Source organism: Doryrhamphus excisus, chromosome 15 (assembly GCF_030265055.1).
Source record: "Doryrhamphus excisus isolate RoL2022-K1 chromosome 15, RoL_Dexc_1.0, whole genome shotgun sequence".
NCBI classification, from domain to species: Eukaryota; Metazoa; Chordata; class Actinopteri; order Syngnathiformes; family Syngnathidae; genus Doryrhamphus; species Doryrhamphus excisus.
The window spans coordinates 5,823,629-5,839,015 of record NC_080480.1 but is presented as its reverse complement, the minus strand read 5'-3'; the positions used below and the strand labels follow the sequence as shown (position 1 = coordinate 5,839,015).

Below are 15,387 nucleotides of genomic sequence, written 5' to 3'. Positions count from 1 at the left end.
GATAATGTGTGTTTTTGCTAGCATGCCACTAAATCTTTACTTCCTGTTTGGTGCTGTGGCAAAATACTCATTTTTTCACACTCAAGTAAAATCCTATTCTGCCTCCTCATCCCTCAAATCGCCTTAAAGCTGCTCAAAGTGTGATATGAAGCAGGTGACTCGGATTCTGTGCAGGTGGACCTGAGATGTGATCTGTAATGAAGTTAAAATAATAACACAGAATGTTAACGATATTATAATTAGTTTTAAATGAATGAAAAGGGGTTGTATGTTCATTTGGCCTCTAGTCGTTTTTCCCCTTGGTTTATAGCACCATCTAGTGGTGGATATATGAAGTAAAGGTTCTCTTCGGTTTTGAGTCGTATTTATTGATTGTTTGCTTGTTTTTAAATCGACACAATTCGAGCTGTAACAATATTAACGTTTCATTATTGTGACCAAAATTATTATCACGGTATTGTTGAATGCGCTCACAATGTTTAAAAAGTACTAATACACACGCTGAAGTCTAACAAACACACACAATATTATTTCCTTAGCCAAAACGGCACGTGATGGCGCAATGCATTGTGGGGCGCGGGCGCCATTTTTAAGAGAAATAGTTTTGTTTACATCAAAATTGGTGATGGGGGAGATACACAACGTAAATAACGGCTTCTTCTCCAGCAAATGAGCAGCGTCATCGAAGTACGGTCATAAAGCACGCTTTTACGATCAATTTCATATTGTATTGATGGTGGCTGTAAACCTAAATTAGACTTTTATTAGTAGTATTAGTATTAGTATTAGTAAACACCACACACTTCCTGGTTCTTCTTCTTCTTCTACGGGTTCATTCCCTCAACGCGTGCTCTAACCCAGCATTCCGAACGTTACTGCCCTCTATAACACGCACCCTGAACGACACAATACAGCCCAATCGTGAATGTGATTTTTTTTAGCGCTTTTGAGATCATCTCAGGTCTGTAAAAGTGACCAATTCATGTCTTTTTGTCTCCCATTTAGGACGCTGATTCCTCTTTTTGATGTTGATACCGATCTGCTGGTGCTGGCTGCCATGGTATTATTATTTGATTTGATTTGATATTTGTTGTGCAGTGTAAACTAAAATCTAAATATTTCTGTATGCAGGGCGATACTGTGGCCGATTGTTTTGAAGTCTCCACCTCAGAGCCTTTCCTCACTCAAGGTGGGGTTTTTTTCCTTGTGCACGATAGTGTAGTTACTCAACCGCAGAGAGTGTATAATATTTATTTTAAGTAACGTTAGCTGCAGTAAAACATAATTAGTTTGCAATATCCATTATATTTTTTATTCACTTTAGTGGAAAACACTGTTTTGTTATGTGCGTGGTCTTGTGGCTATGTAATATACTCCGCCCCTACTTTATGATTAGTGAGCCACTGTCTGACTGACGCGTCCACCCGCGGCGTGGCCACGGTACCCAAGCTGGCGTTGGACGTGATGTCTTGCGAAGTGATGCGTGTGCTCCAGTTGACGGACAACTGCATCGTACCCATCAGCTATCAAGTCCCTCGAAAGGTTTTCTTTTTTCGATGTCAAACAATGTCCTTGAGAGTGGCTTTTGACTATTTCCTGTCAGAATTCAGGCCATGACTTCCACGCTGACCTTTACCCTGACACGGCGGGTGTAACTCCGGCTATGGCTGCTGTGGAGTGGTGGCAAGGAGGGAACCAACAGGTGGGACACTTCATGTGGTTCATACATTTCGAATAAACGTTTAAAATAATGTATAATAATCAGGTGCAAAGAGTCAGTCTCCATCCAGACAAGCAGCCCAAAGCGAAGGCTGCAGCGGCCAATCGCAAGCCAGCAAAGACAGACTCTGTCAGCGGGGACAGCAAGGTGGGAAAGACGATGTTTGTTATGAAATTCATCAGGCTATCAGGTAAGCATCGTTTGTGTTCAACAGGCTGCAGCGCACGGATGTTCCACCTCCAGTAGCCCCCTCAGCACCCCCAGCAGCAGCGCCGCCGCATCCCGCTCGCCCTCCTCCACTTCAGGCCTCTCCTCAGGCTTCCTCCCCTCCCCAAGTCCAAGCCAAGGGGCCAAGGCCTTCCAGAACTTCCTGGGTTTGAACACTTACATTAATTGATCCACTTACAGTAGCGTGTGTTTTCTTCCCTGATTGGAATGTTGTGCGGTCCAGGACCGAGCTCCAAGTTCCGTGCTACCAAACTCAAATTCAGGGATTCATCAGGCTTCAAGGTTTGCTTGAAAAAGAATAACATACACTCCTCCAAAGCATGCAGGGGCCACAACATTAGGTACACTTACGAATATTACAGTAATCCCTCCACATGTTGCGTCATAGCGTAAGGAAGCACATTTGACCTTTTTTTTCCACCCAAATGAAGCATAAAAAATGGCTTCATGAAGTAGAATCAATATAAAAGGCATTGGGAAGACAGTCAAAGATGTGATGTAGTATCCTCTTTGGTCACTAGGTGTCAGTAATGTTATAACAACAGGAAGTACAAGTACAACACTTACATTAATTGATCCACTTACAGTAGCGTGTGTTTTCTTCCCTGATCGGAATGTTGTGCGATCCAGGACCGAGCTCCAAGTTCCGTCACATCCAGGGTGCCGTGACGCACCGTGACACTCACATCACAAACATAAGAGATCTCAACCTGACCACGCCGGGCGAATGCGACGGCTTTTGTGTCAACCGCCTGCGTGCCGCGGTGCCGCTCGGCATATCCGGAGGACAGGTCGCCATCTTTGAAGTAAGCTATAGGAAGAAAACATGTATATATAAATATGAGCGATGGGGATGTGTAAAGAATCGTTTTTCTTAGCGCTCCCAGCCCGGCAGACTACCCGACACATCCCTACCGACCGTGCAGAACTCTGTCAACGTGGCTGATCTCTGCTGGGACCCCTTTGACGCACATCGACTGGCTGTGGGTGAGTGATGACCCCCCCCTCACGTATTTGGATGCTGAGCATAATCAGCGTATCATCATACATGAACGTGTGCGCCATCAGCTGGTGACGACGCAAAAATCCGATTGTGGCGTATACCGGAAGGCGGCCTCAAAGAGACGCTCACTGAGCCCGAGCTCATCTTGCAAGGTAAGGAGGAGAGAAGGATCTAAGGAGTCCAAGTAGGAAATGAAGCCACTTCTTCGTTTCCTGGCAGGCCACACGGAAAAAATCTACTCCATCAAATTCCACCCGTTGGCGAGCGGGCTGATGGTGTCTTCATCCTATGACCTCACCGTTAGACTTTGGAACCTGGAAGACGGGGAGCCAGTGCAGCTCCTTAGCGGACACCAGGATCAGGTCGGCCACGTTCCAATACCAGTACTTTGATTGTGTCTCTTTTCTATACGTTGTGTTTTTTTTTTTGTATTCAGGTGTTCTGCATGGCTTGGAGCCCGGATGGGAAGTTGCTGGCTACCGTGTGCAAGGATGGGAAAATGCGTATATACGACCCTCGCCGGTCCACCGCACCCGTGCAGGTCGGTTCCCCTAATCGCCATCGCATACCATACCATCATAGTAGTCATGTGCGATACCGCTGGTTTGAGTTCATGTTTCTTTACAAGTGAGCTCAATGGAAGTTACTACAGGCAGGAGGGGAAAGGAGCGCTTCATTTGCTCACCTGCACCGTACGGGTATACTTGCCTCATAGTTTATTATCACAGCTGTTTTTCATGTTATCATAATATCGGCAGACATTTCCTCAAATGACTGACATATCAGAACTATTGATGTTTTGATTTTATTGCATGGAGACTTGGTATCGATAATTAAATACGGATGCGCACATCACTGCTTCCAGCCAGTTATGGGCCATCAAATAAATATCATATGATGATATTTAGGAGGGTCCGGGTCCTGAAGGCCACAGAGGAGCTCGTGTGGTGTGGGTGTGTGACGGCAAGTACCTTCTGGTGTCTGGATTTGACGGGTAGGTACATGTCATCCTGACTATTATGGGCCTGCAAAGCATTTCTATTTCTATGACGCTTATTTAAATGTATTATATGGTATGACGTAAGAGATGATTCTTTGCATTATTATTATCTCTTTTTAGCTTTTCATGTCTCAAATAGGGCTGCACGGTGGACGAGTGGTTAGCATGCAGACCCCACAGCTAGGAGACCCGAGTTCAGTCCCACCCTCGGCCATCTCTGTGTGGAGTTTGCATGTTCTCCCCGTGCATGCGTGGGTTTTCTGATTTTTTTTTTTTCCCTAAAGGCGAATGTCATTGGTCAGGATGGGGCGGCGGGGTCTCAGCGTCCGCACTGAGCAGGGGAGAGGCGGGGTTAAACACATACAGCACCAATGTTGCGACTTTGCTGCTAAATCTGGCAACATTTCAAACACTATTGGCAATATATTGTTTTTCTACATTAGTAATTCATTTTAGGGCTGCACGGTGGTTGAGTGGTTAGGGCGCAGGCCACACAGCTATGAGCCAAGTTCGATTCCACCCTCAGCCATCTCTGTGCGGAGTTTGCATGTTCTCCCCGTGCATGCGTGGGTTTTCTCCGGGTACTCCGGTTTCCTCCCACATTCCAAAAACATGCTAGGTTAGTTAACGACTGTGAATGTGAGTGTGAATGGTTATCTATATGTGCCCTGTGATTGGCTGGCCACCAGTCCAGGGTGTACCCCGCCTCTCACCTGAAGACAGCTGGGATAGGCTCCAGCATACCTATGACCCTTGTGAGGATAAGTAGTAGAAAATGAATGAATGAATGTGCACATGGGGGGGGGGGGGGGGGGCGTACAACAATGAATCTCGCACACAATAAAACTAAAATAAAGTAAAATTATTCCAACAACATGCATGCTAGGGCTAGGTTAATTGGCGACTCCAAATTGTCCATAGATATGAATGTGAGTGTGAATGGTTGTTTGTCTATATGTGCCCTGTGATTGGCTGGCCACCAGTCCAGGGTGTACCCCGCCTCTTGCCCTGAAGACAGCTGGGATAGGCTCCAGCACCCTTCGAATGAATGACTCATACATGGATTGTGGATGATGAGTAAAATTGCTTTAATATTATGAAACTTCCTGTGTAGCCTCAGCGAGCGAGTGCTCTACCTGTACTCGGCTGTCTCCCTGTCCTCTGGAGCGGTCGCCAGCGTCGCCGGGGACGTCTCCCCCTCAACTCTCATCCCCTTTTACGACCCCGACACCAGTGTGGTCATCCTCACTGGAAAAGTAAGAAAGAATCGCCGCCCAAATAAGAATGTTTTGGAAATATCTGAGTGTGTTGTTCCTCTTCCAGGGGGACACCAGAGTGCTGATCTACGAGATCTTGCCTGAAGAGCCGTACTTCCTGGAGTGCAGCAGCTTTCACAGTCCAGAACCACATAAGGTACCATAAGGACGTTGATACGCTTTAGTCAGATGCTGGGATGACCTTGACGGCTTGCGGTGGTGCTTGATGACGCAGGGCTTGGCCTTCCTGCCAAAGACGGAATGCAACGTGCGGGAAGTGGAGGTAGCCGCAGCGCTGATGCTCACCAAGACCTCCATAGAGCCCGTGGTGTTCAAGGTCCCACGGGTCAAGGTGGGGGCTCATAAAAAGGAATCATCAAAGAAGTCAACATTCCAGTCGGAGCTCATCCCAAAAGTCTTTGATGTCGCCTTCTTCGTCGTACCCAGAAAGAGTTTTTCCAAGACGACGTGTATCCGGACACCTCGGTGTGCTGGGAACCGGCGTTGACCGCCTCCGCCTGGTTCGGCAACATCAACGGCCAACACAGGAAGATGAGCCTGAAGCCCGCTGACATGACACCAGGTACAACATTCACTCCTTCACGTTCGATGCCGACCCCCCACATGCTACTCATGTCTTGCTAGTGAGCCAAGCCCCCAAAGAAGCGCCGGTGAGGAAGTACATGCCTTCTTCTTTCTACCTGGAGGAGAAGACGGATGAGCAGAAGAAAGAGGAGGTGAGGACTTTATTGCCGCTGTTTAAAACATTGCAATAACATCTGGAATGCATCACAGCTCCTGGTTGCCATGGCTGCCAAGTTGGGAAACATGGATGATCCGTTGCCGCAGGAGTCCTTCCAGGGGGTCGACGAGGACGAGTGGGTGAGTGGAGCGCAGAAAGCCCAATCTTCCATGAGAATGATCCTGTTCCACGAGTATTTGCATGATGGATACTTGTCTGTTTGGCCTTACAGGACGACTAAAGATGGTGCCAATGACGGCGAGGAGAGAGAGGAGCCAATTTAAAGTAACACCCACACACTGCAGCACCGAATGGGGAAGTGGATCTAACTGCTGTTTGCTCTTAAAGTCTTAAATGTGCCACCAAACATTCAGGGATTCATCAGGCTTCAAAGTTTGCTTGAAAAAGAATAACGCACACTCCTCCAAAGCATGCAAGGGCCACAACATTAGGTACACTTACGAATATTACAGTAATCCCTCCACATGTTGCGTCATGGTGTAAGGAAGCACATTTGCCCTTTTTTTCACCCAAATGAAGCATAGAAAATGGCTTCATGAAGTAGAATTAATATAAAAAGCATTGGGAAGACAGTCAAAGATGTGATGTAGTATCCTCTTTGGTCACTAGGTGTCAGTAATGTTACAACAACAGGAAGTACAAATAGAACAGCAAGGAACTCTTCTGATGCTAAAATATGAGTCCATTATGTCTTACTTTCTCTTATGTAATAGGACTCTAGGGGTGTTATGTCATGTCTGGAGGACTCTTATAATCTTAAACATATTTAGAAGGTCGTAAAACAGGTTTTCATGCTATTTATAGCTCTTACTTTGCGGAAATTCATTCATCACAGAACCGAGGGATTGCTGTAATAATAACTACAAGAAAGAGTGCCATGAACTTTCCAAGATGTTTACTGTTCTGGATGTATTTTTATTGTCGTAGTGCACGTTTTTTTTTTTTCCAACGCTGTCATCTAAGCACAATCAATTAACAAAAACTGTAATGAGTGATTTTTATTCATTGCAAACAACCACAATTAAGGACACAACAGGGTTGCCAGGGTTGGCTGAACTGGACTAGAATTTTTTTTTCCCAGAGTACGTTAGTTAGCGTTATTAATGCAGTGTAGTTTTTCCAACTTATTCCAATTCTACTGCTACTGTATTTCTACCATTGATATATTTTTTACATTGGGGTGTTCTTATATTGTGCTTTTAAAGGGACCATTTCTTTTCTATAAACATGTGGCTGTAGGTTTACATCCTTTTGTGGGATATTTTTCACACGCAATGTAACCACTAACAGTAAAATGAAAGTATTAGTAAAAAAAAATGCAATGAAGCCAGTATAAAATGTATCTTACACATTCTGATGGAGCGAGTTGAAGCCATGTTAGCTGTGGGTGTCCTGGGTGTCGGTGCAGTGATACTGTATACTGGAAGGGCCAAATTTTTTTTACTTGTGCTGCTCTGATGCCATATTTACTCTTAATATTGTGGATACTAATGAAAAAATATGAATACGATGGTGAAAGGTTTTTTGTTTTTTTTCTACATTGTCTGACATTAAACACATTTTGAGCAATTTGTTTGTTGTTGTGTTGTTATATCACTTTTAAGGTCACTGTTTTTTATACTGTGTGCTTGTTTAGAATGAATCAATCCAATCAGAATTAGCTTTATTTACTTTTAATTGTATTTATACCCTTGTCAAACACATGAATCAGCCCCAAAATATGGTGTATATTTGGTTTATTTAATAATAACTACATGGTTTCAACTTTCAATTCTTACGGCAATGATTTTTCACACTTTTGTTTTTAGAAGTATAGTATCTATGACTGCAGGGCATGAAAACAAAGCTGCAGTTCTTCTTCCCGGCCGCAAGATGTCAGTGTATTATGTCGTGAGACATCGACTCTTCCGGGAACTTTGACACTTCCGTAACCTTCACGCGCTTCCTGCATGTGAAAACAAGACCTCCGTCCTTAAACGGACGCGTGAAACCGTCGTAAATGGTGAGAAATGTATTAATTGTACTGATAATAAATATTTTCCTACTGGTTGTTATTCTCAGACGTTATCGTAGGTTCGCGGTTGTCACGGTGGCGTAAGAAGACACCCGTGGTGTGTTGTTTTAGTTCAGTCAATTCACGAATGACTGAAGTGGTGTCCGTCGCTTGTGTAAAAGATGTCTGCTGCTAAACGCTTTTTATTGAGCAGTCATAAACGGTGTATGCTATCTGGAGTTTTTCTGCTGTGCTTTTAAATGATGGTTCCAATGTGTTCCTTCCCACAGGCTAAATATTTAGCACAGGTCATCGTGATGGGAGTTCAGGTGGTGGGTCGTGCTTTTGCTCGGGCTTTACAGCAGGAATATGCAGGTAAGGTCACCTAAATTCAAACATTTTCTTTTCTAAAGACGTTTTTATTGTTGGTTGACGTCTGTAAACGGTAGATAGTTTCACTCAGCCTACTATTATCCCTACTATGCCTACGACGTTACTCATATTTTCGCTAATGCTAGCTACAATATTACCGTATTGACGCGAATATAAGACCACTATAATAATCTGATAACTGCTCACGGACAGTACGTCATTGCCATTTTCAAATATTCATAAACCCTACCGCAGGTTAAGTCTTTAAAATTTAATTAACATTAAAATAAAAATTAAAAAAATAAATTATAACAAAATAAAAAGTTACAGCTGTCAATATGATGCTGTGTCATTTGACATCACGGTAAACTACAGTCATCATCACACATACAGTACTACCGTACCATATCATGCATGTCATCAGCATGATGCATCGATGTGTGGTAAGTGGACTTACTCTTGTTTTTCCGTGATATTTCCACAGCGAGTCAGGCTGCAGCACGGGCGAGAGGCAGCGCCGCAGGTCCACATTCAGCCGCAGCCACCAACATCACGGGGATGAGCTTGCAAGAGGCACAACAGATTCTCAACGTCTCCACGCTAAACCCAGAGGAGATCCAGAAGGTGAAAAATCAACTTGAACATGTCTGACGTCCCTCGCTACATCGCAGTTTGAACATCAAGCAATCACAATTTTTCAAAAACAATTTAATAAGTGGTCAGAGTTTAATTGGTTCCAGATCCGACTTGGTTAGCTTAATTTCCGCAAAGTAGGATTCCATATTAATAAATGGAATATTTCTGTAGTTATGGCATAGAAAACCTGTTTATGATCTTCAAATATGCTTTTTAACAGTATTAGAGCCATCAAGACATTAAATAACACCCCTATAGTCACCTTTACACACTTATTACCCAATACAGTGTACTTCCTTGTGTTTTTTAAAAGGCTTTCCACTCGTATTAGCCAGAATAAGATGAAATAGGACGTAAATAAAACTCCTGCTGGTGCAGTGTCACAGTAAATGTGTTCCCTAGGGAACCTAGTGGCCAATGTAGAATACAGTACCACATCAGCCTGCCTTGTATTTGTTTATTAGTTCATTTAGTTGCATCATTTATGAATTTTTATATTCATTATTTCATTCATTCATTCATTCATTATTATATTTTTATATAATATTATATTATTTATCAACTTCACAGACTGTGAAGTACTGCGAAGTAGCTCCAGAGGCGTCTTTTCCTCGAATTCTTGCCCAAGTCAGACTTGATAAGACCTCACGGTGTTGCTAAGGTGGCTAACGCTTGATGTTATCTTTGTGTGTACATTGCAGAGCTATGAACATCTTTTCAAAGTGAATGACAAGTCTGTGGGCGGTTCATTTTACCTCCAATCAAAAGTAAGTATTCATGAGCTTAAGGTCTTGGAGTTGCTATGGTTACGTCACTCCTAACCTTGCCGTCAAAACTCAAGCCCGGTAGCTTGTAATTGCTGCCTAAGAGCGCTCGAGCATTTAATAAAACAGGCATGTTGTCCAAAATATAAGACCATTACGATCATAAAAACCCACCCCCTCATTTTCCCGCCACTAACCACCCCCCCACTTCCATCCCCCGCCCTCCATTGAAATGTCATGTCAAGTCACACGGTGACTTTGTGTCTATACGCAGGTGGTGCGGGCTAAAGAGCGTCTAGATGAGGAAGTAAATATTGAGGCTGAACAAAAGCAGAATTCGCAGCAAAACCCGGAAACATGAAACACGACCCCACCCTTACCCCCGCCCCCTGTAAATTACCCCCAATAAATGTAACCCCTTCTCAACCCGTTCGCTTCACTCTTTGCTTTTTCGTGTGCAAAACAACCTTTTTTTATGATGTCATCCAAATTAAATATGACTAGAAAAAAAGTATTGTAATAATAATAATAATAAAGTAATAATGTTTATTAAATATTAGGAAACATATCAAATGTCAAAAAAATCTAAACTTTCAAAAAAAATAATTAAATGGACATGTTAGGAGAAAAGGTTGTGTAAAAAATGTCATTTAAAAAGAATACAGTATGAATATGTACAAAAATGGGGAAAAAAGTGGCAAGAACGTCATCATACGACAATAAAAAATTTATTACATTTGTTTTACCACAATTAAGTATTTAAAAAAAATATATTAAAGTTGTCCCATTATGAGAAAAAGGTTGAATTATGTGGCTCCATTAGTTAAATATATATATTTTTAAATATCACATACATTTTTCTGAGGTGCTCATACTGCTTGGATAAACGTGTAATACAAAGCACACACAAACACACCACGTGTATCCAATGTATTTATTAAACACTTTCCTTTTCATTGACCTTATTAGCAATATCGTAATAAAATTCCTCTAAAACGGGAGAAGACGGCTATGTGGTAGCAACAGGTGACTTTCATACAACGCTAACATTCTTGCATGTTCCACCACAGAACATGAAACCAGGAAAAAAAAAATATATATATATCTCATCAAATCTTTACCATAGAATGTTTAACTTCTCTATTTGACCTACAATAATAAAAAAGGCACTTGGAAAAAATGAAAATACTGACAGAGTATCTCACACATGTGCAAAGAAAAAAAAAAGAAACAAACTTGGAACAGGCCTCAGTTGGCCTTGGTCTTATTTTCTAGCAAGCCTTTTGTGCAACACTGTAGCACTTCAGTCAGTGGCACCCCTTTTTTTAAATTTTTTTTAAAATCACACCAACCACGTGTGCCGACACAAAGGATGACGCGCTCAAATCTCCCGGACGCTAGTACCGCTTTTGTGTGGTTTCCAATTCAGCCTGAAGTGGATAAAAGGGTGGATGCTAAATGAATAAAGCTGGACGCTGAGGAAAGAACCTCCCACCACCTCCACCTCCGGGATCAAAAGTGCAGTTTTTGTATCAACGCATTCATGGACCACCAAGCTTATTTCATGTGAACCCCTACGAGGATTCGTGTCACGTTAGCCAGCTCTCTGCTGCCAGACTCATCCTCCCCGTTCTCAGCTTCAACCTGCCGCATCTGTTGCCATGGAAATATCTATCCTACTCCGCATGGGCTGTTTCGGATGACATCACTCTGGAAAGGAAAAGTGTAGGTGGGGCAGGAGTTGGCGGGGGAATGCTTAGCAAAATGGTCTCTCCTAAATATGGTGTTCCTACACAAGTATGTGTAATTTTTCATTTTTGGACATTTCCAGGTCTGGAAAAGTAAGGAAATGGGAATTTGTGTATGCCCTGGTTAACATCCCCAATTTCTGCCTTGGCATTTGTTGACGCTTGATTAGGCTTCCTCGCCAACGCACAGTTTTTTTTCGTTTTTTTTATGAAACAGTAAGGTAGAAATTTACTGGTTCTAGAACATTGATATTTCGCTTGGTCAAAATGATGTTTTAAATGTTTATTTATTAATTTTTGTGTCATTTTCTCTATGAAAAACTACAGTGTAATTATTGTCTATAAAATGTTAACATTTTGGGGTGTCCGGAACGGATTAATTGGCTTTACATTATTTTCTATGGGAAATTGTGCTTTGGTTAGAGTCCGTTTTGGTTTGGACCTTGTAGAATGGATTCATGTTAACCAAGGCGCCACTGGAATATGTGGTACAGTTGGGGCCTTCTCCAATTCCTGTGAAAATTTGATTTTCTGGAGCGTAATTTATGGATTTTTCTTGTTCACTCCATCTTGCCTTTGACAGAACTGAGGTTATTTTTACCTCAGTAAAAGGAAAATATGCTTTGGTTAGAGTCCATTTTGGTTTGGACATTCTAGAATGGATTCATGTTAACCAAGGCACCACTGGAATATCTGGTACAGTTGGGGCTGTCTCGACTTCCTGTGAAAATAGATTTTCTGGAGCGTATTTTGTGGACTTTTCTTGTTCACTCCATCTTGCCTTTGACAGAACTGAGGTTATTTTTACGCCTGGCGTCGAGTCTTTTTGTCACAGTTTACGTTCCCTTTGTCGGCCAATTTTGACGCTGCAACTTATCACTAGTGGAATGCATTCGACAAGCCAGACCCCCCAAGAATTGCAAACCACTGTCCCCAAAGACCACCTAAATACTCATACTGGACAGCAGAGAAGCTGATGTCAGCGCAGTTTTCACAGAACACAAGAAGCAAAATTCAACATCTGAGAGAAATGTCTCGTCCAAACGCATACAGGCAAAATTATAAGACCGATCTGAGTCGTAAAAGTGGGCGTCGGCCGTGGAAGGACTGCGAACGGAGCAGATGGGACAAGGAGAGAGAGGATGAAAGTCTATGGAAGTCTCTTGAGGGAATGTTCCTTGTGTTGATCCTCTCGTGCTCCTCTGTGTCCCATAACTAAAATGACTCTTGTTACGAAACTGAACCACAATCCGTTCTAAGCACGTGACGACTGCTTAACGTAACCCTGGTCAGTAAGACTTTGATTGGACCCATAATGGACACAATAAAATGAGGCAGTTTATCGAAGTGTGGCTTCCCTGTCAGTCCAGCTGTAGTTGGCACTAAGTGTTTGGACCCCCCCAATATGTACATCCCCCTTGACTTTTTCTGGGTATTTTGCCAGGCAGGATACAACTAAAGCTTTTACTGGAGGGCCATCTGTTTTTCACAACTGTTTTTTTCAGCCGAGTGGATCTTTAAGGAAAACACAAGACAGCAGTGTTTATCACCACACTGGCTCTTTCATACACAAACTGGCTGTGTTGATTCAATCACGGGCAAGCAGCTGGACAATCCAGGAGCCAATCCAGTTTTATCCAATGGGATATTTGTGTTTCTTTCCGCCACAGGGGGGAGCCATACTCAGCAGTGCTCTGCATTACAGAAGCAGGAGTGACTATTGGTGTTTTTCAGGTGATTTTACACCGCTTGTCTGTCCTCAGATAGCTCTAAAAAAAAACTGCTGTCTGTGACAAACATTCTGCTGGACCAGGCTAGTCCGTGTTGGTCAGCCTCCCCGAAATGGGGACAGATTGTCGCGTAAAAAAAGAGGACTCACTAGAGCAGGGGTCTCAAACACGCGATATGAAAGTCTAATGTTAGTCCGGCCCGCGCAAGTTTGATATGCTGTATGGTATCATGTACCCAGAAAAAAATTATTACGTTTGATTAATGTTCATGTTAAAGGTTAAATAACTGTTAATAGTTATCCTCTCGATCCGTGTGGAAGTGGTAAGTTTTTGGCTATTTAAGTTGAAAGGAAATAACTTGAAGGCTACCGTTTTTAGGTCGCTAGCTCTCGAGTTTGCGAGTTAGCATGTGTGTCAAGACCCTGCAGTTGCGCAATATGTTATGAATAAAAAGAGTATAAATGTGACTATAGTCATGTTTTGTCATGTCTACAGGGCTCTAATAATGCTTTGTTCATTTTAATAATTTGTCTACCCACCAACTATATGTGGTTTCTTAAGTTTTTATTATTTGCCGTTTTATTATTATTATTATATTTATTTATTTCTTACCGATTGATTGATTTTCTTTATTCTTGATTTGTTTATTTATTTTTCATCTTATTTTGTGTAGAAAAATAAAAAGTAAGATATTTGAGAACAGTGGAATGTTTTATCAGAGCTTTTATTGTAGAAAATTGGAACCAAAGTGAAGTTTAAACATTTTTTAATTTTAATAAATGCGTTTTTTTGTTTTTTTTTATTAAACCTGATGCGGACCAGTCTCACCCAGACCCGAGCTCCAATGGCCCCCAAGTAAATTGAGTTTGAGACCCCTGCGCTAGAATTTAGCAGCAGTTTTTGAGGTTTTTGTGATGGTAAGCAGTTAAGTGCTGTGTATAACTAAACTGTTGCGTTCACTTGCTTTGGTCTGGCAAGCTTGTCTTATGAAACACAAAAGCTGTAACTGTATGTTATCAGTTTACAATAATAAACCTTTGCCCGGCTGACGGTGCGTCATTGTGTTTCTCTGCGGGGTTTTCGATCTCGCTGCTTGGCTAGAGGCACACGGTCGATAAACTTTTATAAATACTCGAAAGGAAACACGACTGCCGCGTTCATGGGCTCTGTCCACAGAACCAACAGACAAGGAATGGATAAAGTATAAAATAGAACTTGTGATATAAATTGAGCTTGAGCCCCCGATTAAAAAAAAAAAAGGGGGCCTGCGTTCTACAAATAATCATACAATGTCGTGCATGTATGGAGTCTAAGTGTACAAACGGTTGTATAGTTTCTACCCCCCCTCCCGCCACCCTTGACTGCCCGTACCCTGACTAAGGCGTTCACCCTCCCATCCTGACCCCCTGAGCTCTTCTGGAATGTGCGCGTGTGTCTATCAGTTGACCACAGCTGGTTTGAGCACCACGGTCCCTGGGGGGATGACCACCCAGGACAAGGGATCATGAGACCCTCCCGTGGAAAGGTTAAGCACCCCCCCTGTCACCTCATTCTCAGCCTCCTCCTCGCCTCGGGCCTTTCTGGGGGCCCTGCGCTTGGCAGCCGCCCCCAGCACGGGAACCATGGGCATGCCCAATGTTGAGGAGCTGAACGCCGGGGACAGCATCGGCGACTTGGCCAGACCCAGCGGGGATCCGTTGTAAGATAGGACAGATGTGCTTCCCAGCCCGCCCGGTGGGGAACTCGGGCAGCCCAATGTGCTGAGGTCCAGGGGCCGAGGACTGAGAGGGGACAACGGTAGGGATCCACCCAGGCCCTGAAGAGCGTGGGCTCCCAGGAAAGCGGCCGTCGCCCCTGGGATGATAATGTGAGCCCCACTCATGTAGGACATGTCTGAATCCTTGCCCACTCCGCCTGCAAGACCTCCGCTGTGACTTCCCTTTAGCAAGGACCCCACTCCGCCTGGCGAGCCCTGATCCTGCGCCACAAAATGACCGTGGGCCTTGATGTGCTTGCGTAGAGAACTGGGGTCTGTGTAGCGCTTCAGGCATCCCACCATCTTGCAGTAGTAGGGCTTGTCCACATAATGTGTACGTGTGTGCTTAAAGCGGTCACTGGAGTTGGAGTAGCGCTTGTTGCAGCCCTCATACGGACAAATGTAGGGCTTCTCACCT

General features: G+C 43.4%; 3 protein-coding genes across 6 annotated transcripts in view; 2 read left to right on the top strand and 1 right to left on the bottom strand.

Moving 5' to 3' along the window:
- The window catches only part of coro7 (coronin 7), a 97,695-nt gene extending 90,164 nt beyond the window's left edge, over positions 1–7,531 (top strand). Inside the window, exons 10-29 of one of the 2 annotated variants that reach the window (XR_009119530.1) lie at positions 1,006–1,060; positions 1,132–1,189; positions 1,397–1,542; positions 1,604–1,702; positions 1,766–1,867; positions 1,935–2,094; positions 2,579–2,754; positions 2,827–2,935; positions 3,017–3,103; positions 3,171–3,313; positions 3,388–3,492; positions 3,860–3,945; positions 5,066–5,207; positions 5,275–5,364; positions 5,443–5,559; positions 5,655–5,790; positions 5,853–5,944; positions 6,003–6,089; positions 6,182–6,700; positions 6,898–7,531. Coding sequence is in view for 1 of the 2 variants with exons in the window: in XM_058048780.1 (XP_057904763.1) it covers positions 1,006–1,060; positions 1,132–1,189; positions 1,397–1,542; positions 1,604–1,702; positions 1,766–1,867; positions 1,935–2,094; positions 2,579–2,754; positions 2,827–2,935; positions 3,017–3,103; positions 3,171–3,313; positions 3,388–3,492; positions 3,860–3,945; positions 5,066–5,207; positions 5,275–5,364; positions 5,443–5,559; positions 5,655–5,790; positions 5,853–5,944; positions 6,003–6,089; positions 6,182–6,190 (1,999 nt within the window). In the remaining variant the exon portion in view is untranslated. Of the gene's footprint in view, positions 1–1,005; positions 1,061–1,131; positions 1,190–1,396; positions 1,543–1,603; positions 1,703–1,765; positions 1,868–1,934; positions 2,095–2,578; positions 2,755–2,826; positions 2,936–3,016; positions 3,104–3,170; positions 3,314–3,387; positions 3,493–3,859; positions 3,946–5,065; positions 5,208–5,274; positions 5,365–5,442; positions 5,560–5,654; positions 5,791–5,852; positions 5,945–6,002; positions 6,090–6,181 lie in introns of both variants that reach the window. The other variant, XM_058048780.1, reaches the window with a different exon arrangement.
- Positions 7,532–7,819: 288 nt separating this feature from the next.
- The window catches only part of pam16 (presequence translocase associated motor 16), a 33,335-nt gene continuing 25,767 nt past the window's right edge, over positions 7,820–15,387 (top strand). For 2 of the 3 annotated variants that reach the window (XM_058048799.1, XM_058048797.1), the window contains exons 1-4: positions 7,820–7,972; positions 8,254–8,338; positions 8,820–8,959; positions 9,673–9,738. In XM_058048799.1, the coding sequence (XP_057904782.1) occupies positions 7,970–7,972; positions 8,254–8,338; positions 8,820–8,959; positions 9,673–9,738 (294 nt within the window). In that variant the 5' untranslated portion in view covers positions 7,820–7,969. Of the gene's footprint in view, positions 7,973–8,253; positions 8,339–8,819; positions 8,960–9,672; positions 9,739–10,009; positions 10,162–15,387 lie in introns of those variants that run through there. The other variant, XM_058048800.1, reaches the window with a different exon arrangement.
- Positions 10,558–15,387, bottom strand: part of glis2b (GLIS family zinc finger 2b) — a 35,840-nt gene continuing 31,010 nt past the window's right edge. The window contains exon 7 of the mRNA XM_058048782.1: positions 10,558–15,385. Coding sequence (XP_057904765.1) covers positions 14,652–15,385 — 734 coding nt within the window. The 3' untranslated portion in view covers positions 10,558–14,651. The remainder of the gene's footprint in view (positions 15,386–15,387) is intronic.